A 22,686-nucleotide genomic window follows, 5' to 3' on the forward strand; every position below is an offset into this window, starting at 1 on the left:
AGTGGCTGCAACAGTCACTGTCAGCTTTGCACTGCACGAATAAACGTCCATCTGCCAGGACTGGCTCTGTTGTGTGTCACAGGGTAACCAGGGCCTTGGCCTCTGCCCCTGGGGTCTTGGGGAGCATTTTTCACAGGAAGGCACAGGCAGGAGAGAAGCCCAGGCCTCCCTCTCCCAGCTTTATGACCCTGGCTTGGGATGGGTTTTGGGAAAAGAGCCCTTTCCTCACACCTCTCCACCAAAACACATCTCTAACTGCAGGGGACCAGAGCTGAGGCACGACAGACCTCAGCCACTACTCCTGACAACATAAAGCCCTCTCATACAGCCCTGGAGGGGCTTTGGCAAAGGCACTGGAAAGAAAGACATCTCCACTCATTTCTTTAAAATAGATTTCTTTAATAGTTTCCATTTAATAAGTTTATTTGCAGTTAGCAAATCAGCATTAATAAGGGCAGGATGAACCTCAGCACTCCATGGGGACAGTGCAGACTTCCAGAGGTATTTGTTAGTGCCATGGGCTCCCACCCCTCTCCCATCCCAGCCCAGAGCCCGCTGCCACAGCCATGGGTCCGGTCTCTCTCACCATGATCTCTCGAGGCCTCTGGCATGGACAGACATCCCAAAGGAATGTGGCCCCAGCTGGGATTTGCCTGTGACCCTCTGTGCACTGGGGCAGAGCCTTTTCCCTGGAGCCCAGCATGCCCCGTCCCTGGAGGAGCTGCCAGGGCTTTCTTCCCTGTGCTGTTCTCAGCTGAATCAGCCCAAAAGCAAAGCCCAGCCCGTGTCTCAGGACTGGGAAGACCCCCAGAGATGGTGTGGGCTCAGCTCAGCTTCCCCCAGCCCCTGGGCAAGGCCAGAGGCAGCTGGGCCCCAAACTGTCTTTAAAACAGAGGGGAGTGAAGCTGCAGGTTACAGCAGCAGTCAGTGGATTAACTACACTGTGGAAAAGGTATCCCTTAACTTAAAAGCCTTTTAATTTGAAGCATTTATTTTTAAAGTGTACATCTATTACAGTTAAGAAGAAGCAAAGATACACCAAAAATACAAATACCCAAGAACAAAAAAAGTACAGATGAGAAAGAAATGAGCTGAGGGGAGGGAGGGGAAGGGTGCAGGTGACCTGGTGAGGAACAGAATTGAAGCTGCCATGGCAAGAAGCGCCCCAGGGTACCCTCACCAGAGCAGCTCCCAGAGAGGGACACCAGGATCCCCAGGAGCTCCTGCAAGGCTCCAGCTTCATGCACAAACTCAGCAGCTCTGACCACCCTGTGAGCCCAGAGCAGGACACTGAGGTGTGGGAGAAGAGAAAGGAGAATGTTCAGAGACAAGTCCTGCCCCTCCAGCCCCAGCACAGGGAGCCTCAGGGCGGGTTTCATGCTGCTGGCAACCAGGAGACAAAAGGCTGCAGCTCTGGGACATCCTCACCCCTTCAGAGCCTGGACAGAGCTGAAGTCATCTTGTCAAATAAATTAGAAAATATTAAAAAAATTCCAATGTGTGTTTCAAAACTGGTTTCTTTCAGCTGTAGCTGCAAGACATGTTAAATGGAGTGGCTTAAGTGCAGTGTATCTCATTCCTGGGTATCTGAATGTGTTGGAGCAACATGGTGTTGGGTGAGCAGGCAGGGCAGTTGTAGGTTTGGCAATCAAGACTGCCAAAACCCCATTCCCCCCTTCCCAACATATCCTACAAAGTTACTTTCAACCAGGAGTGTTTATTCCCAGCATTTAACACATTCTAATTAAAACAGATCCAGGAAAAAAACGGACATCTCCAATAAATATTGCACTTTCAAGATTAATGTGTGTGTTGATATTAAGGACTGAAAGCAGAAACTGACATAAGACTTCCAGGCATAGCAGGTTAACATCAAGAGCAATGGTCCTGAAAAGGATTTTAAAACCAGATTAGTTACCCAAGAAGGGACAAGCTGCAAGTTTAAAAAATTAGTACGTTTTAATACTAGTGCTCCGTGAAAAAGCCAACCCCTGTTGCAATTCCACCACTGCTGAAATGTCTGTTCTCCAGCACTGTGAATCACCTCCGGATGGGAAGGATCTGCAGGAAGGACAGCAGGAGCAGAGGTTCTCTCCTAATGCACAGACAGATTTAGTACCAAATGATCCAAAAGGTGATGGTAAAGAGGTGACTGGAGCTGGGGCTCTCAGGAATTAAAAGCACACACACGCACACACACTCATGCTCTAACCAACCCCAAAGCCCAGCAGAAGAGTTACACCTGCAGGGAGTCCTCGTGGTGGCTTTGCACGTGGCTGGTGCTGGGGTCCCACTCAGATGGGCTCCTTGCACCTCACACTTGGAGGGCAATTGCTGTGCTTTTCAACTTGCTCATCCTAGCAGCCCTGAGAGAGCCACACCTCAACTGGCACATACAGAGAACCCTCATGTCAGCAAAACCCCTTCTGCCAGCCCCACCGGACTGGGAGAGAGGAAAAAAATAATACAGGCTGGTTTGTGCAGGTGATTATTTTTATCCCAGAACAACTGGAAGATACATCCCTGAATGTATTGCCCAGAGAGCTGTCCGAGTCTCAGAGGTCAGAGCTGGGGGCCGGCAGGGGCAGGGGTGGGACGCTCCGCAGCTCCAAGCTGCACACACACACTACACAGCGAATCCCTGAAAATGCCCGGGCTGCGAGGGAGCCTCCGAGCTGTCCATCACAAGCTGGAGGTGGAATTACTCCTCAGAGAAGTCTCTGTCAATGTCCATGTACGCCTCGTCGATGTAGCTCACTATGGCACAGGGGGACGTCCGGTCCGGACTGAGCAGTATCGAAACAGTCTCTTTCCAGTAGGTAAAACTAATACAGGAGCTCTGTGGGCACAGACAACACGAGGGTGAGTGGAGGCCACAGCAGGGAACACCTCCCAAAGCTGAAAATCACTTCCTGTTCAGCCCCACAATGTGACCAGCACTTTGGATTCCCCACTCTGCCCTCCCTCCCTGGGTGTTGAACAACTACACCCACTACAACCAGCTGCCCACTCTCCAGATGCAGACAAGGACTCAGGGTGACCCCAGCCAGTACAGCCATAATCCCAAACTCCTCCTTCACTGTCCAGTCCAAACACAAACTGGGACCCTGTGGTGCTGCAGATAAGGCAATGCTGGAAATAGCTCCCACTCCCGAGATGACACAAAAACCAACACACTCCCTGCTCACACCCCTCCTGCATTATTCCCTCAAAGCCACCCCAGCAGCCCAACACCAGACCATGTGTCACCCACATAATTAGATAATTGGTTATTTCTACCCACCAGTGACCCAGGACAAACCAGCTCTGGCACAGAAACCCACAGGCTGCTCCCTTGGCTTCCAGCAGCTACATCAGATATTTTTCCTGCACTGTTTGTCACACCAGGAAGACAGAACAGTCTGGCTAAGGTGCTAACTAGTCTGGGAACTGGATTCTGTTCTGCCTCCCCCTCCCTGGCCATCCTGCCAGCTCTGCCTCTCCACCCCACTCAGCACTGGCAAGTCTCACTTCTGTGTGCCAGAGCCAAGACCTCAGGCTCTGTTTACAGGGAAGCCCAGCACCTGCCTTGTGACAGCCTGACTCTGAGGTATGAAAAGCACCACAGGAGTTACACAGGGGGCAGAACCTCCTCAACCTCCCACTTCTGCCAGGGGACTGGCAGGCAGGTGCTGCTGTGACTGACTCCTGCCATGCTAAGAGTCACATACATTTTCTAAGCAGGTGCTGTCTTTATCCTTGTTGAGGTAATGCTGCTGCCAGAATCGCAGGAGGCTGTGGAAGTTGTTCAGGATGAAGCCAGGGTATTTTTCTGTGTATTCCATCTGTTGCAAGGTGCGCAGATAAAAAGGGAGCTTTTCTTTCCTTCGGGCCAGCATTAGGATAACTAAACTTGTGTTCAAACAACTGACATTTTCCTGGAAGTAAAAATGACACAGCAAAAAAAATCTGAATACCAAGATACCTGTTGTATACACATCTCTATAAAACAAGCCCGTGGAAAGCACACAGTGGAGGTGTTCCTGCACACAGCAAGGAAAAAGGGACATGGGTGTCCTCCAGGAAAACCCTGCTCACCACTCCAGTCCCTGTAAGGCAACTGCAAGGTCCCTGGCAGCTCTTTACCTGTGTCAATGTCTGGACGTGGATAATGTTAATGAGACGGAAGAGGAAGGACATTCTCATGGACATCTGGGACATGTAGGACAACAGGCGGCACTCGGACAGGACTTCTGCAACTGCAGCAAGAGCAGAACCACAATCAGCAGGAGCTGGAGGTTCAGACATGCTCTGATCCAAGCACTGCAGCACTAAGAACCGGTGCTCAAACTTTCCTTGTCTAACCCCCCCAAAGTGTCAAAGCCCAGATTTAAATGAAGCATTTTCATCACTGAACACCCCCCAGTCCCACCCCATTGCTTCCTGGTCACCTTTAGCATCAGACTGATTCTCAAAGCGGTCCAGGGACAGCGTGATGCAGCGAACCAGCATGTTTGAGTCCACCAGAGAGCTGTTGATCTGATTTAAAAATATCTGGAACTGAACAGAAACTTTTTAGTGTTGAATTTAGAAGATTTAAATATATTAATACTCAGGTTCATTAGCTTTTTATTTATCTCTAACAAGGTAAGAAGAGACATCATCCCCAGCCCTGCCTCACCCAGCCCAAGCCAAATTGGCACTGAGGACTGACCAAAGGATCACTTAAAAACACAATGGAAAGGAAAAACGCCATCCTAGCACCCCCAAAAACTCTTTTGAAGCTATGTCACTCCAATGAAAGTGAGATTTCATACACTATTTGTTTTGAAAGAGGGGCAATTCCTGCAGCTCCATGTTTTCCTACACTGATTTTGTACAAGCAGACAGCACTAGGGAGGAATACAGTGAGGGAGTCACACAGAACAACAACTAAACCCAGTTAGAGATCAATAAACAGGAAGCACATAGGAAATAAAAAGACATTCTCTAGAATGTTTGAGTTAATTTACTAGAGAAAAAAACCCAAAATAAATAGTTTTCTTTTAAATACATTTATACATCCCTTCTCCAAGGTCTACCAGACCTAACAGCAATGAGAGAAAAATTAAGGACAAAAGCAAGAGTATAAGGCCATTGAGAACCTTCCCACCAGCTGATGTTATGTGCTCAAAGTGCACAAGAGTATGAAACCACTTTGCATAGAGCTGTCCATTGAAGTGCAGCTCAATTTTATAGTTAATTACATAAGCCATAGCTTCTTAAAAACATCTCTAAATTCAAATAACATCAAATATCTGTGTCTGTTTGCAGTATCAAGTATTTTAAGCCTTATTCACGAAGGAATTCCCACTGCAAGCTCCAGTAAAAGATTTTTTGGAGCTGTTTCAATATCCACAACTATCACTTAACCACAAATCTAGCCACTTCACAGGAAATGTTCTACTGCCCTTGAGCCTGACCTTAGACCTGCCTGATCATGGAACAGGGGGATGTTTACTGTCCATCTCAGGACAGCTGGAGCACTGCTGAAAACACTGAGGGACTTGGGCAATTCACCCCTTAATGTTTATTGTGCCCCAAGCTCTAAAGGCACACCAAACACAAATGAATCCAAGTTTTAGTGCTATGTTTGGTTATAAAAGTGTGTAATTTGAGCCACAGGGGGCAGCTTTTACAAATATTTACCTTCTCATCTGTGTTGATGTACTTGTTGAACCTCTTGAATGCATCAATATTGAATTTCATCAGCTCTCCCAGAAGGTCAAAGTAACTCTGAAGCACATCCCGTGACTTGCACTCACTATCAACAATGCAGTAGAGAATATGCTGGCAGGGGAGGAAAACATGTTATTGCTACAGCCTAGTCCAAGCCAGCAGCACAACACAGACTCTGATTTAATCAGTATTTAAAGCATTTATCTGCGAGTTCTTGGGTGACTGAATGTCATATTACCAAACTAAAGACAAGAATTCAGGTGAATCTCCTGTTGAAATAACTTCCCAGTGATAACAAATGGCCACATCTGGCTGCCACAAGCAGAATTCAAAGGTTTTTTTTATAAGTGTTCCTAGTATTTGTCATATTTACACAGGAATAAGGGGCAGTTTTACACTTATTATTATTGTTGCACTTATTCTGATTTCTCCAGTAAATTGTGACCCTGATTTATCTCCCTGAGTGTTTATTCCCTCACTACTGCAAGGGGGCAGCTTGAGTGGCCTTCATTTCCCTGCTGAGTTTTAAACCCAGCATAATATTTAACACTACATTTTTATCCACTTCTGGTTCACTGCAGATAAACCCTTCTTGATTGCTGTGGAGGATGCCTGACAAATTTATTCACCTCCAGGAGTCCTCTCTTGAGGAGGAACATCTGGTCTGCGTAGGAGGTGGTGCCTCGCAGAAAACTTTCAACGGCCCTTGCTTGCCAAAACCTGAGAAAGAGAAGAAAGGAGGTGTTAATTTTGGGACAAGGGAAGTAATTGATCACAACTGGCATTTAAATCCGGTTTTCTGAGCTGTTTCATTCTACTCTGAAGCTGGAGTCAGACCTGCTGATCCTGCAGAAAATCACTGGCTGTGATTTCTTCACACCTGCATTGGCACCACAGCACAACAAAGCCAGCCCTTTGCACAGCTTATTCTCCAACATTCTCAGCTGCTCTAAGCTGGATGAAACCAAAGCTACATCCCAGAGGTCTCACACAGCTCACAGAGGCAAAGTGAACCCACCTGAAGGAGGATTCTGCAGGTTCCTTCTTCATGACCTGAAGCAATCTGGTCAACAAACCTCTCTTCCCATCACAGACAAGGCTCCTGTAGCAGGTGGAGAAAGGACAGCTGAGTGGAAGGGCTGGACAAGCACTGAGCACTGAATCCAGTCACTGCTCCAGAGTTCTTGATGATTAAAATCTCAGTATTGAAGTACACAGTACAAATATTGTGCTAGTTCTACCAGCAGAGGAGTTCTCCTCCTTGAGCTTGGTAAATTTCTGCAATATCTGCAACATGACTTCCAAATAAGTCCAAAAGAAAAACTTCCTCTCAGAATTTTAACGATTTCAGAAATACCAATTCACACCTTGTGTGAATCAAGAGGTAAGAAAGATAAGAGATAAGAAAAAAAAAATGAGCTTAGGAATGAAAGAACCCCCTTTTTCCCCCCCTCAAAAAATGTAAAGAAAAGTCTAAATTCCATTTAGGAGGTAAAGCTGGATGCTTTCCATACTACATGAGGTTGTAGTACAAGCACTGAGGCTGTACAACTGCAATACTGCTTGTATTAAACAGCACCTTCAGGGGAGCATCCACCTGCATTAAACTCATGCAGAAGTAATGCCTTGATCTCACATATCAAGAAAAGCAACATGAAAACTAAATGCTAAGGGTGAAAAAAAAAACCCAAGTTCTTCCCAATTAGACACAGTATTATCATAATAACTGTAATCTAGAAATCCTCTTAGAGATTCCCTTTTGGAGTGAGGTAAATCTGCTCTGTGCAGACCAAGTCCCTGCTGATACCCTGGGAGTATTCTGACAAACTAAATTTTGTGAACAACCTTCCATCTGCTGAGGTTTATACACCAGAATCGTGTATTAAAGAGATTATTAGATCAAAACAGTCCATCTAACAGATACTCAAATGGAACAGAAGAGATTCTTTAAGTGGTTGAACATGTTAATCTAATTTAGCTTATTCTGGTTATTAGCTGCTCTTAAAATACTCTGAGCAGACACTTGGATGTGTCCATGCAGCCTGGAAATGGACACTGATGTGTGCTCCTGAATGCCAGACCTATGATTTATTAGCAGGAGCAATTAATGATTTGAGGGATCAGATCTGTCCAGGTCTGTCTGCAATGCCTGACCTGAGGAAGGCCAGACAGGCAGACCCAGCACATCACAGTGAAGTTTGAGCCATGAACTCCAATCCCTCTTTTTAGGGGTTTTAAAAGTTGCTTTTGGTTTTGAAACACCTTATTCTGAGCATGAGCACACCTGAGATTTGCTAATGACCATCAACATCCCACAAACCTGGACACCTCCCACTGAAAGGAGTCACTGAAAGGAAGGTGTGGTGGACAGACAGAGGCCAAACAAAAGAGCTGACGTCAAACTTCCAGTCTAAAGTGTTTCCAAAACTCTTAAATTGCCAACCTACACCCTCAGTCCCCCCTCACCTGTCAGTGTTGACAACTGCATCCACTTCAGGGATGTTGGCTTTATGGGAGATTGCACTCAGCTCATTCAGTTCCTGGCTGTTCAAAAGCAGATACTTGTTCCTAAAGGAAGACAGTGGGGGAGGAGGGGAGAAGAGCAGGATGAATTTAAGAGGCAAAAAATGCAATTCCATGAAAAGCAGAGCCACAGGCCCACAGGACTGGGCAAGCTGCTTTGTCCTGGCTGCTCTTCACAGCATTCCCACTCTGCTCTCTGTACCAGACCAGGCAGCTGCACCTTGGGAAAACCTCCTCCAAAATTTACCAAATGCCACTTCCAACACTGACTAGATTTGAGGTGATGGCTCTTTGCTGACTTGTTTGTAAATATTTTTTTTTCTGGATAAAGTTCATTTTTAAAAAATCTCAACAACATTTTGATCAATTTCAGATGAAAAGTAATATTAAATAGCAAACTTTTTCACAGCCTGAAGTTTTTCTCCACCCCATAGTGATTGGTCCCTTTAAGTAAGAAATCTCTAAGTAAGAAAGCAGAAACTGCAAAGAAAGGCCTCAGTCATCCTGGCATTTGATCATCTAAACAAACTTTACCCTGGAAATATTTAAAAACATCATGAAATGTAAAGATCCAAATAAAAATGGATATAAGCCCCAGGAATGACATGAATTTTTTATCCAATACTGAACTTTTTATAATGAAAATAAATTATTTTGTCTGTAAAGTGAACTAAATGGAGAATAAATCTGACAAGAGTAGAGATGTAGTCCAGGGGCTCCCTTTGCTCCCTTTCTGCTTCCAAGTGTTCAAAATCAGACAGCAAAGATTCCTTTTCAGGAAAGCTCAGGGAGCAGAGGATGCAGTGATGAGTGTGAGGCTCCTTTTGCTTCCAACACTGTCAGCAGGTTAGTGCTCACTGAGGCTCTTGTGTAAAGATTGAACAGGTTTCTGCAATGAGAACAGAGCCCTTCTCTCCCTGCAAGAAACAGTTCTGCAATGGACACAATTTCACTGAATTAATATCAGTGAAATATCAGCATACAAGTACTTTGCTCTCATCTCGTCCTCACTGCTTTATCTGTGATTTCATAGAAAGATCATGTAGTTATTTAAACCCCCCAAACAGATTCCAAACATTCCACTTGCCCAAACAGTACAGCTGAGAGCTGTTTTCTGCTCAAACAAGCCTGAGATCTTTTGTAACAGCTACTTAAGCAGTAACATCACCTGCAGAGATTTTATTGGAAAACCTGGAGTGATTCCCAGGCAAACACTGTCTTGCATGAAGAATTTACAATAGGTCAGCATTCCTTCCCTGTCCAGCAGCTCCCCTCATTCTCAAAGCTAGTATTCTACAATCAGAAAGGCTGATATTTGAAATCTATCCAACAGGACTAAAATCCTGCACAAAAATCTCAGCCTGGCTCTAGCAATGAGCAGCACCTGAAGTGCAACATGCCTCAAACACAGGGGTTTGTAAGGAAGTGGACATCATCTCCCAGGACTGAAGGAGAGCAACAGGACATTGAATGGAATGCAGGATGCAATTCCAAAAGTCACAAACACTTCTGTACCAGCAGCACAGCATTTAATAACCCCAAGCAAACTGCATCACCCCTCCAACTACTCCAACAGACCCAAGTTTTCCTAAGGATTTCTTCCTATTTCCCTGGCTCACTGTCAGCTCTCAAGGAGAAGGCAGAAAAAGAGCAAAGCTGCCTCCTTATTCCTTCAGCCAGAAAGTGTTAACTCATCCTGTGCATGTTTCAGCTCATTTCAACATGAGACAAAATGGGTTGGATTTTAACCACACCAGACATATTCAGACATGCCCACCACAGTGCAAATTCTTAGGCTGTTACAGCAAGAGCTGAAAGGAACATGAAGTTTAGGGACAGCACAACATTCCCTTCATATGGAGCCTGCCTCATGCCCAGGACACCTGGAACCACAACCCACCACAGCTTCTCATACTCACTCATGGTGGTCACTGAAGCTCTGAAGAAGCCTCAAGAATTGTATCTTTAAAGTAATGTCCTAAAAGGAGAAAAAAAAACATTATTGCTTTAGTATTTTTGTCCAGCATTAGTTACCAAGCTAGCATGAAACAGCTGCATGGAAAACCTTTCTGAATCAAAGAGAGCACAGCAAGTGATTTTTATAAATGGAGAGGCTGCACTTCCCAAAATAGAAGTGGAGATTGCCTCCAAGCCTATACACATAACAGGTAATAATTCCTTCTCTCTGCAAAAGCAAAAAAGCTTAGAATTGTATTGATCAATTCAGAATTTCTAGGTTCGTAAAGAAAAAACACATGAAGAGTCCAACACAAAACCCAACCCCTCCAAACCTGACTGGCACAATTTGTACTCTGTGACTCTCCTGGGTATAATTTCTTTGAATTTTGGTTGTCTTCTACCTCTGGACTCCAGGGTCCAGAAATTTACTCCTTTCTCAGTTCCAAAAGTGAACATGTTCCTTAAAATCAACAAATGAACTAGGAAAGAGGGGAGAGGCTAAACTGGCTCTGCTAAATTGCTATCATGAGCCAGGGATAGACTTCAGTGAAATCAATAATCCCCCAAAATCTGCATGCTGCCACATCTCAAGTCATTGATTATACAAACATGCAGTTTCTCAGCACAGCTCCTCAGAACTGGGTGCCAGGATGGGATTGAATTGTGAACAGAATTGCACAAGTTCCTCACCGGGCTGCAGTCACAGTTCTGGTTGTGTCCATGCAGAACCAGGGCTGAGGCAGAGTGCTTCCTCCAGATGAGTTTGTCAAACAGGTTATTGAGGCCAGGAATGAGTCTGAACTCTGCTATCATTTTATGAACCTGGGGAACAAAAGAGGTACAAACAGGTCTGCTCCAGCCTCAAGCAAAGATTTAATGTAGTCTGCAAACAGATGGGCACAATGATGTCATTCTCTGACAAAAGGATGTGAATTCTTGCATCAAACAACAAGTGTTTGTGTTAATCACAGCAGTTTCCATTTGGTGGACATGGATAGAAAACAGACATTTTGTGATAAAGCTCTTCTCCAGTGCTTCAATTAATCAGTGTGTTCCAGCACACTGAAAATGCATCTACACCAAACAGCTGAGCTGGGGATATTCTATGTGTCCTTTCCCTCTCCACACACACTGCAGCTCAGGCAGGCCCCTGATGACAACAAAACCCATCAATATTGGTTTTGTTCATGTCACCTGAGCAGGAGTACTGAGCAGAGTGCAGCAGTAACACAACCACACCACACTGCTCCTCCAGGTTAAAGAGAAGAAGAAAAAAATGTCCAATTGCTCAGGTTCATTTATCAGTCTGCCTGGCACATCTTTTTTTTATTCACATAAAAAAGCTAATAATTTTGGTGTGAACAGCTATTTAATACCTTCAGTCAAGCTGGGATAGTTTTGATGTAAGGAATTTAGAAGATGAGAACTAAGGGAACTAGAAAGTGGGATCCTTATCAGCTGTAGGCCTAGGACAAGCATTATTCCTTGAGATGTGGTTACAAATGAAAATCACATGACTGGAATGTCCAACATTCTGCAAAAATCAAGTGCCCAAGTAATGGACATGTTCCTTAAAATCAGCAACCAAAGTAACTTAAAAACACCCCAGCCTGTCCCAAGATCCAGACCAGCAACATTTCAAGAAGATCAATCTAATTTACTCTATTTACTCAAATACCTGAATGAATCCAAGTATCTGAAACTGATGCCTTTTTATAAGGTTTTAGTTCGTTTGTATCACAGCAATGGCTTTTTGCACTCCTCTTGGCTGTAGGCACCTGCTCTCCCATCTTTATGGAAATCACATTCCTGTTGCTGAACACCTCAAATACACACCTGAGGAGCTCCTTCCCACCCCACCCACACTGTCCTGACAGATTGCTGAGCTTGGAGTCCTCTGCTGCTCCATTATTTCCAAACACTCTTGGACACTTTGGTTTAGCACAAAAGCAAGCTCTGAGGAATGTCTCTGAACAAAGTGCTCCCTGTAGTGATCCTGTCCCTCCATGGCACAGGCACACAGGAGGAAGCCAAGTGTGTGAGCTGCCTGCAAGAGCCTCAATCCTCACTAAAGGAAGAACTCTCTACACTCAGTCTTAACTCCTGAATCTGCTCCTTTCCAAATGACTCACATTCCACATCTGTGCAGTTTGGTTTGCTCTGCTCTGAATTCTCACCTGACTGAGCTCCTAAGTCACATCACTGCCTCTGCATCACTCTCCCTCCCAGAACCCAAACTCATTACAATTACTCTGCCTGAGGATGTCAAGACAGCCCCCACTTTATATTCAACTTGCAAGCTGCTTTGGCTTTTTCCTGCTGCCATCCAGCTTCACAGGAATTGCTCTGTTGCTGTTTCTGCTGAGTTTGTGTGTGCAGTGTGGCTCCCTACAACAGCAGCAAGGAAATCAGCTGATGGCTCCTCACCACAACACATACATGCAAGACAGCCTAGAAAAATATATAAGGAAAGTAATTTAGGGTGTGACCATAATGAGAAGGCAGCAAAGGCGCAGATTTGCAGAGAAACACCATTTATTCCCAAAGGTGAGATCATCCCCAACATGGTAACAGGAGGAGCCAAGTCATTGCTACCACAGTTATCAATTTATGCAAATTAGCCAGCAATCAAGTTTAAACCAAGTATTCAGAGATTCATTTGGGGACAGGTTGAGCTTGGGAGGCTGCACCTTGCTTCAAGCAAATGCCAGACCATTATGTCTATTACTACAGCAGACTGAAGCAGGTTTGTGATGCCCTCAATAAAATTCTATGCAAAATGAATCCAATCTAAAACCAGCAAGTCCTTTGGCTCCTCAGATTCATACCACAGATCCTGTGATTTTATTCCTTCACAGAAAAGAGACCAAAAAGCAGCTGAAATGCTTGTGTGAGGGTGCTATTGCACACTGCTGTGCCTGCATTCCACAGCTTCCCATGGAGGAGAGTTCAGCTCCAGTCCTTCCTCTGCTGGGCTCTCAAGAAGGGCAGGAGATTCACATCTGCCACACAAGTCTTATGCAGATTAAGGAATGAAAGATGTAGCATGTGTTTTAAAGGCAGAGGACTTAACAAAAAAAAAGAAAAAAAAACAAAACCAAAAACCAACTCCCCCCCAAACAAGCAAACAAACAAAACAAAAAACCCTAAGACAAACAAAAAAACCCCTGTCTCTGGACAAGAAGTGTTTGGGAATGCAGTGACTCAAATCATTCAAGAATTCAACTCCAGTCCTGGGAAGAAGTGAAGTGCAGGCCAGTTTATCTTTAGTTTCTCCATTTGCACAGGGGCAGAAAGAGCAGATGAAGGGTAAGAGTTGTGTTCCCAGGAAATTAAAACATAAATTCATCTTCAAAGCTAGCTTCAGCAGCAGATTTTTTGCCTTGCCACATTTGATAAGAACACACCAGAAAAGAGCCAGGGAGGGAAGGAATCCAGCACCTCCAGCTCCCTCCAGCAGCAGTAGGATTGTAGGAGTGTAGGCTGCCAGCAGTTTCTGCAGAATCTATAAACCTGCATTCTTGGCAGGGATGAATTATCTGCCTTGATACAATGGAAAAGACAAAGTTTTCCTAACAGATCCATGTTCTGGTAGTTTCAGTTATGTTTTGGGCTTTGTTTACATTTTATTTCATGTCTAACAGAAACAGCATTTCTAAAAGGAATGACAACATGATTAGGAGTTGTTTATGGTAGTGACTCTGGTTCCTGCAAGAATTACTGCTTCCCTCTGCTTCCTCTCATGCAGAATCTGCTTCTCTTCATGCCAAGTGTCTGCTTAGAATCACAGAATCCCAGGACGGTTTGGGATGGAAGGGATGTTAAAGCCAATGTCATTCCCCTGCCATGGGCAGGGACACCTTCCAGCAGACCAGGCTACTCCAAGCCCCAGCCTTGAACACTTCCAGTGATGGGGTGTCCACAAACTCTGCTGCAGGTTCAGAGGGAACAGGTCAGTTATGTTTGGGACTGAGCTACAACTGCACCTGTATTCAGATTAAGAGACTCAGGAGATTGCCCTGGGGAGTGTTTGTGACTGATAACCTGAGAGGTTACTACCAGAGAACAAAATACTCCAGACAAACGTGCTCCAACCCCTGCCCACAACACAGCCTCTCCTGCCTAATACAACAGCCTTTCAGTAACTCACACCAATTTGGCTCTCCCAGTGTCCAGGACATCTGAATGCCCCCCTGCTATCCCAAGCTGAGCAGGCTGCCAAAGCTGGAAACTTGTCAAAACTGCACCAAGGATTGCTTTGCTTTTCCCTTCACAACCTGCTTTTGACCCATTTAAATCAAACCACAGCTGAGTTGCAATGACTGGTTCTTCCTAAGCCTGTGTGAGACAGGGAACAATTTTTTTTTTTTTATTTCAAAAGGAAGAAAGGCAAAGGAACATGTGAGTGGGATTTCCAGGCAGTGACCAGTGCAGACAGCACTGAAGTGCATCTTCCCAGCTGGGAGTTTAGCAGCATGCTCACACTTTGCCAAGTCATGGCAATATGCTCCAAAAATCATCCAGAGCATTTCCAAAAGTCAAAGCAGCCAAAGAAGGGTAAGGCCTGAAGGGGCCCCATCCAAACTGGTCACCAGGAGGGAGGAGAAGACCTGACTGCAGCATGCAGGTACCACACTCTTCCTCCTGCACAGAGCAGAGGCTCTGCAGAGCAGAGTGTGTGACCAGCCCTGCCCTAGCTGCTCCCAGTGAAACTCTGCCTGAATTCTGGACAGGGCTGCCAGGATGGGACTGCCCAGCTTTGTACCTTGAGCTTTGCCTTGGCATTTCTGTGTCCACGACCTCATTCATGAGCACTCAGGTTTAAAAAGACACCAAGTGTGAGTGGGAGCATCCAGTGGGGCTCACCTGATTCCTCTGCCTGCCCATGAGCAGCACACAGAGAACATAGAGCACCTCCAGCTTGTACATGATCTCGTGCATGATCTTCATGGACTGGGGCAGCTGTGTCCTTGTGGAGGTGTTGGCCAGTCCACTCTCATCTGAAGACTCTGAAAAAGATGGCAAAGCTGTGAGACTGAGGCAGTTTCAACAGGAAAGGATTTGTTACAGTTGTTCCTTTTACACTGAACACTGCAGATGCAGGAGCAGCACATCTGCTGGAAATTTCTTAAGTAAAAATAGTGATGTACAGCAAATAACCAATTTGAATTATATGGCAAAGAAAAAAATATAGCTGAAAATTCAGAAGAGATAAAACCAGATTTTTAGAATTCTTTTTCCATAAGGAACTAAATGGCAGCATATCCCAAAAATAAGTAGGTTCACCTAAATGAATTAATAGACTACTGCACCAGAGCATGGCAGAAAGGTAATAAAAGTAGATGGGAGATTATCACAAGCACTTACTATTAAACCTACCTTCATTTCATACCTCAGTACCACTATTCTTAAGCCACAGTTAAATAAATTTCATAACCTTAGAGAGAATTACCCTGCTAAGACCAGAAACAGGAGCACGAAGCACTTTGAGTTCTACCAGACATACACTGCATTTTTGTCATACCAAAGGGTGAAGAAACAAACCACACACATGCTCCAAAGGACTTTCCTAATGTTGTATTAACACTTCCACTGGAGCAATTATTTAATTAACTTCTTCAATTTACCTGCAAATACCTTTCCTTTTTAAAGAAGGGGCCACTTGCTTGGTGTAAAACATTTGAACCCAAAATCGTGAGCTAAAGTTTTAGACTAAAATGTTGGTGAAGCCACTTAGCTTCACCACTCTAGAGGAGGTTAGGGCTGAGGATGCACAGCACTTCAGTGTTAGCCAGGCATGCAAAGGGCACACATTGTTGGAAGATCTCTCCTTTGGCTAATTTTAATTCACTAAAAAAAAAAAAATCAAAAAAAAAATCAGTGCTACATGAGAGCAAAACTGAAGTCAGACCTCAATGCTGATATGTGAGTCCTCCATGCAAGAAAAGGGGAATCAGAACCAGATGAAAGGAAAAGGAACACGAGGCAAAGCCTGAGGAAGGTTGAACAAGCTGCTGGTGAGTGGAGGGATTCAAGCCAGCTACCTGTACTGCTCTGCTCTGCCTCTTCATTTGCCACTCTCATCAGTGCATCCAGCACCAGGGCATTGTCCAGCCACGTGTACCACTCCTCCAGCTCCTGCAGGAAGCTGGAAGTCCCTGTTGTTTCAGACACCTTGCGTGTGGCCAGCTTGCACAACCTCTCAATGAAGCCTGGAATATTCAGAAGTGTAGCTGGAAAAAAAAAATAATTTTTTTTTACAATTTAAGATCATCACAAGGTACCAGCACATCTACTTTAGGAATACAGAAGTGTATGGTTAAAAAGACCTGAAGATGGAAGAATTCAGTGCACTCTGCTCTTAAGGACTGGAAGAGAGCATCCATACCCCAGGAATAATTCAGTGTTGTTCTTCAGCCTTACCAAGGAACTGATGTGGCTGAAAACTAAGCTGGCAGAAATAAAGCAGCAGCCTTTGGAAGGAGCAGCTCCACCTCCCTTTTCCTCCTTCAATTTCCCTCCTGTGGTGCTGGTCTGCAGTGACTGAACTGGCTCCCTGTGGAGGCAGGGAGGAAAGCTGGCAGCTTCTCAGTTCCTGGATTAGCTCCTCATGGAGTAAAACAGGTGGAGAACACACCACAGCAGCCCCAGGTGGGAGGGTTTTGACTTTGGAACTGCACCCTTCAAAAGAGCAGTGCAAGGACAGAAGTCACTGCTCTGCAAAACGTTTGGGGAGGTGCATTTTGCCCTCAAGAACAATTGAATTACAGGACCCGTTTATTAAAGATACATGGCTAAAGCTTCACCTCCCGTTTGTGGTGGCAAGGAGAAAAGGACAAAGAATTTGGCCATGAACATTACATGAGGGAGTTGCATCTCTGAAAGAATAGGCTCCTTGATAAAATTTTAAAAATAGAATATCCTGTAGAGCCTTAGAATTAGTCTCTGATTGTGCCCATAAAAATGATTAGCTAAACATTTGCTTGGCATGGGTCTATGCAAAAATCTGCTTCAGAAGCCCAAAAGCTTTTCACACAGTAAAACTGAAAACAAAAAACTATATCTGATGGTACTTTTAACTTTTTCAATCCCTACTCATCCTCCTAGGCAAGACTTCTGCACAAAGAAGCACTCAGCAAAGTAAGGACAGCTGCACTGTGCCCAAAGTTAAGGCTGAGATCAGCACCACAGATTTCCAAGGCTGGTTTGATAACACTGGGCAATGTAATTAATAATAAACACACTTCTCTTTTTGATAAAGACATCCTGTTCAGGACAACATCAGATAAAATCAGAGAAGGAACTGCTCCAACAGCAAGCACACTGCAGGCAGCTTAGTTCAGGAATTCATATTTTATGGAGGACAGAATTATTGAGAGCTTCTAATGGGAAGTCCATGCATGTGGTTGAGACACAGAAAACAAACCCAATTATTTTAAACCACTCAGAGAATGCTGAAATGACAGAAATTAACCAACCTCATTAGCAACACCATCTGAAACCAAAAGCTACAAAGTTCGACTAACATGAAACACTGTTTCCAGGAAACAATCTGAGGGGAGTGAATCAAGAAAAATGCTTTGTAAGACACAACCCTTTCAGTATCTTTCAGAAACAACACCGTGTGACATTGAGGAGAGGAAAACTTCACAGATTGCTGAGATAATTCTGATTTGTTCATAGCACAGCAATTACCTTGATTAATTTCAGCTCGGGAAGGGCCCAAGTTTTTTTTCTGCTGGGCATTTTTGGCCAGAAGTGTGTGCTTGTCATCACTGCCTGTGTCCAGCTCCGAGATGGTGACAGCCAGGATCCTGCAGAAGTTGGCCAGCTGCTGCTGGTCAAAGCTGGACACCAGGCTGGCCAGGTTGGGAATATCATCCAGCTGGATCATTTCCTGCAGGAGGCAACAGCAGCTCAGTCACATGTGATGGTCAATAAGTGAACACAGGCAGATCCTCCCTGGGGAGCTCTCTGGGTTATTCCAGTGTTAGCTGGGATTTACAGCTGTTGTCAGGCTTAGCAACTCCAGAAGTATAGATATCCACACTTTAAACATTATTTTTATATTTACAAAAAAATTGGGGATCTCTTTTAACTAAAAAACGCACAAAACCACAACCTAATTTAATACATAAATTATGTTTAGGCATTAGAAATTCCAATTTTGTTTTCCAAAACAGTCTTTTGTTTGAAACTCATAGGTAAGAACGTCTAAATTATTTCTCACTCTTTTCATAAGAAGTTATTTTTACTAAAAAAACGATGAAAACAGCTTTCAGAAAAAAACCACATTTTTGTTCAAATAAACTAAGCTTCTTTCCTATTTCAGGAAGTACATTAACCTCCATCTTATTAGTATCAAGTTACAGACTCCTGGCCTTCTCCACAAAATGTATATAGACACTTTCCAATCGAGGTTTTCCCAAGGTTACAGCTCAAGTATTTCACTTGCATCACATCAGGGCACTGAGCTGCAATGATGCTGGTAAATAAGTTCAATAACCAGGTTTGTGCACAAGATTTAAGAGCCCTGTGTCCCCTAGCCTACAGTTTCTCAGAGAGGTGACAAATGCCCAGGAATACAGGAAGCCTCCCAGATGTGAGGAAGACAAGTAAAGTATGTGAGATACAATCAGTAGGCAAGGATGAAAACTGAATTTATATGAGGTTCATATTCTTTATTTGTAATACTGGCTGTTCTTTAATGATAGAGAGGTCCTCAGGTCATGGGGACACAGTTCCCATCATCCTCTGAACTGGGTAAAAGCATAAAAGCACTGCAAGTATGACAGCACAGGAGGAGTTTGGCTTCCTCATGAGAAGTGATTGCAGTTAATGACCACTGTGAACAGGCAGCTTTCAAACAAGCTGTAAGAAGTGAGAATGGCAGCTTAGAGGACTATCCTCAGCAACTCTTCAAAGAAACAGCCCTCCTTCCTCCACTGGGCTGAAAAGCCATATACAAATGGTATTAAGAAAGCAGTGACTAACCTTTTTAACTCCCAGGATATCTTCAATGAGCGTTGCAGTTTGTAGGAATGTCTTTTTGTTTGTCATCAGTGTAAACAGGAAGAGCACGAAGTCGTTTCTCTCTGCCAGCCGCCGTGTGACTCCTTCCGTCTGCAAATGAGCACACACGGAGCCAGTGAGAGCCCAAACCACCTCCTGTCCCTGTCTGAAGTCACCGTGGCGCTGGCAGCAGTGCCAGGATGAGAGGCTTCACCTCAAGGCAGTTGTTCCCTTGTGGAATCTCAAGGCAGCCCTGCCTGCCTGGGCACACACCACGGGGCTTGCCTCTGCTCTGCCACACCAACTGGGAGCAGCTCCATGCCATGGTCTGCACACACAGCAGCTCCTAAACCCTCAGCTCTGCTTTGTCTGAGTAACCCACATCAAGCACTGGCCTGACTGAACGGGGTGATGAAGCCTAAAGTCAGGCTGAGTTTAGGATTTAAGTTTAAGGCTGCCTTTCATGCTCTGAGGTCTGACCAGAGCACAGTCAGGCTTTCCTGGAACTCACAACTAAATCCTCACTGCTTGCAAAACTGTGTCTTATCCATGACTGACATATTCCCAGTGCCCACAGAATCAGACTAGCAAGGTAATTCCCCAATATTTACAGATAAGCATAAAAACCACTAATATTGCCCACAGACCATTTCTGTGATCCTGGGCACCAATCCCAGCAGTAATACCAAAGTGAATTAAAACAGAGCAGCTAGTCTAGAAATTGAAAACTTGTTTTATAGCATATCATGCTGTTCTCAGCTTGCAAAAGTTGCATTTCCTGCAGTTAAAAAAATAAATCATCCAAGCCAAGGGAAAAATTGTTCCCTCTCTTCCCCCTCCTATGTGTACACAGAGCCTTATCAGTGAGACATGATCTAATAAGACTCAAACTCTGGAGATTAGACTGATGTTTTTGGAACAGCTCCAAGCCACTAACTGTCTCTTTTTAAAATTTTTGTTAAACAATGTTCCCTAGGTTATGGAATAATGAGGTGTGTGATGAAGTAAACAATCCTGAGGATGTTCCCTGCATGCATAATCTGAGTCAGGATTTTAATGACAAGGTATTTCTAGATGCCTTTAACCCAGCACCTTGCTTTGCACTGATCTGCAATGACTGAACTGAACTAAAATCCAGCACACAGAGTTGCAGGATCAAATTTAAAACCCTTTGCCAGCCCCAATTCTGAATAAGACCAGCTGTAGCTGGGCTTAACAGGCATCCATTCCCAGCTTCAGATTTTAAGCTGGAACGTAACAAAGGCTGGCACAGCTTTCCTATGGAAACACACAGACAAAGATCCAAACAAGGGAACTTAAGCTTGACAATGCAGCTCAGAAAACAAATTATTTGAGCAACACATCAAAATACAGAGTGATTCTGTATTTAACTGAAGGAATATTCATGTAAAGCTTCAGAGTAAGTTCAAGTTACACTTAAAAGACTCTGTTTGCTGTCTTATCAAGTAGCACATGTCAGAAGTGACCAGAAGAGTTGTACTTACACATATACAGGTGTTGTACAGTATGCTTAAACAGTCCTTGATGAGGTCATCACTTACTGCAAAGCAGAGAGCAGACAGTCAGCAGCCATTCCCTGCCAAGGAGCACCAGTGCCCGTGGGAGGGACACACAGAGCTATGGGATGGGTGACAATTTCAGGCTGCCAGCTCAGAGAATCCATGCAAATGCCTTATGGCATAGAAGCCACAAGAAACACTCTATACCCGACCTGTTCACGTGCTAAATTTTTTTTTTTGTATGGGGGAAAAGAAATGACAGTTGACGTAGTTTTCTCCACTGCAAACTCATGCTTGTTTTCTCAGCACTTGGACTGCATAGAAAAACTTTCAATCTGCTTTACCACAGCATTTTAATATTTAGAACATGTTTTCAGTACAGACCTTTAATTGCCTAAAGCTGCAGTTCAAATCACTACACCTTTGAAGTTCCCTGGCTGGCAGGCACAGGGTGCACCATGACATTCCCTTCCCTCAGCAGGGCTCAGGGAACCAGCAGAATCCCAAACAGAGGAAATGAAAACACTGCAGCCAAGCTGCTCCAGCAGGAAAGTTGAGCTGAAGCCACTGCACCCTCTCTCCTTACAGAAATGTGGAAATGAGCAGTCACATAACAAAAAGTGTGCTGTTTTCCTGAGCTACTCATCTCACAATCTCTGTAGCTCCCATTACATAAATAATGTTTTGTGGGCTTATTATTAATAATTTTTCACTGTAGCTGCAGCCACAGGAACAATAAGAGCTTCCACTGATTGCAGATTTAGTGCTTTGAGTCAAGGGTGTTGTGCTGAGTGTGTGAATCTCCAGAGCTGTGCCAGAAACAGGTGACCCTCCCAAATCCCAGCACGAATCAGTACCATGGAGAACAAAGAAACCAATGATTCACTCCTCAATGAATCAACAGAAAATTGCTGGGATGGAAAGAGAATAACAGAAAAATAGAACAATTTCTGTCTGAAACAGAAACACCAGGCAAAATTGGGGAGAAGAAAAAGAGATAAACTATCTATTTACTTACTTTTCTGCTTCTTTTTCTGTGTAATAAGAGTTGGTCTCATAAGAATTTCTACTAAAAGCTGTAAAAATAAGAAAAATAATTAAGGCAATGATCACTGAGATACAAATAACCAAATAATTTGCCAGTGACTAACCCAAACCTGTCTCTGCTGAAGTCACAGAGGTGAATAATGAAGGCTCTACAATCAAACCCCCACTGGTGTCAAAAACTACACTGACAAATAATAGCTGCATTTCCCCTGAAGAAACAGTAAGACCTGTACAAAATAATTTCCCACTGGCAAGTTTCAAAGAGTTTGAGCTTGCAAGGAATGTAATTTCACATGCCTCCAGATTACATCAAGGATGCTGATCACACATCTCTTAAAATAAGGAATCTTTAGCAATAATCTGCAAAGAGATGCAAATTTCTCCCTAAATCTTGCTGGGCTTCAAAAACATTTCAGGTCCAGACAGAATTTAGCAGCTCCAGATTTTATCTCAGCACCAAAAAGCCACTGCTTGTGTACAGGACTCTGTATGTACATTTACATTCATATTTCTATTTAAGGAATGTAACAATCAGCCTTCCAAGACCAAGATTGTGGTTCTGACTGATGCAGAACTGATCTTTAGTTGCTCTGGTCTGTACCACTGGTTTAGCTTCAAACATTTGAAAAAAACAGCACTTGATTTAAAAATGAAAGTTGGCAAACAAAAGGAACTGATGACTTCTGCAAGAACCGCTGCAAATGCTGCCGGTTTTAAAATTCAGTTTAAATTTTTTAGCAGCAATGCAGGCATCACCCAGTCAGTGCCAACTCACAAAATACCCAAGAGCTTAAATCTTGATTTATTAGGGCCATCTTAACATTACCATTCTTTTAATGAACTACTGATCCAGACACAGAGGAAACCACCTGACATCACCAGAGGCTACATTAAAGGCACTGACAAATAAATAATAAATAGGCAACTT

General features: G+C 44.0%; 1 protein-coding gene across 1 annotated transcript in view; it reads right to left on the minus strand.

Moving 5' to 3' along the window:
- Positions 1-1,697: 1,697 nt before the first annotated feature.
- The window catches only part of TRPC4AP (transient receptor potential cation channel subfamily C member 4 associated protein), a 33,729-nt gene continuing 12,740 nt past the window's right edge, over positions 1,698-22,686 (minus strand). The window contains exons 4-19 of the mRNA XM_014876100.2: positions 21,730-21,787; positions 20,697-20,752; positions 19,174-19,302; positions 17,875-18,076; positions 16,224-16,412; positions 15,046-15,188; positions 10,870-11,001; positions 10,140-10,198; positions 8,164-8,265; positions 6,716-6,799; positions 6,327-6,417; positions 5,668-5,808; positions 4,431-4,539; positions 4,126-4,238; positions 3,711-3,917; positions 1,698-2,839 (exon numbers count right to left, since the gene is read on the minus strand). Of these exons, the coding sequence (XP_014731586.2) occupies positions 2,702-2,839; positions 3,711-3,917; positions 4,126-4,238; positions 4,431-4,539; positions 5,668-5,808; positions 6,327-6,417; positions 6,716-6,799; positions 8,164-8,265; positions 10,140-10,198; positions 10,870-11,001; positions 15,046-15,188; positions 16,224-16,412; positions 17,875-18,076; positions 19,174-19,302; positions 20,697-20,752; positions 21,730-21,787 (1,953 nt within the window). The 3' untranslated portion in view covers positions 1,698-2,701. The remainder of the gene's footprint in view (positions 2,840-3,710; positions 3,918-4,125; positions 4,239-4,430; positions 4,540-5,667; positions 5,809-6,326; positions 6,418-6,715; positions 6,800-8,163; positions 8,266-10,139; positions 10,199-10,869; positions 11,002-15,045; positions 15,189-16,223; positions 16,413-17,874; positions 18,077-19,173; positions 19,303-20,696; positions 20,753-21,729; positions 21,788-22,686) is intronic.

This window comes from Sturnus vulgaris, chromosome 17 (genome assembly GCF_052056855.1).
Source record: "Sturnus vulgaris isolate bStuVul1 chromosome 17, bStuVul1.hap1, whole genome shotgun sequence".
Taxonomy (NCBI): Eukaryota; Metazoa; Chordata; class Aves; order Passeriformes; family Sturnidae; genus Sturnus; species Sturnus vulgaris.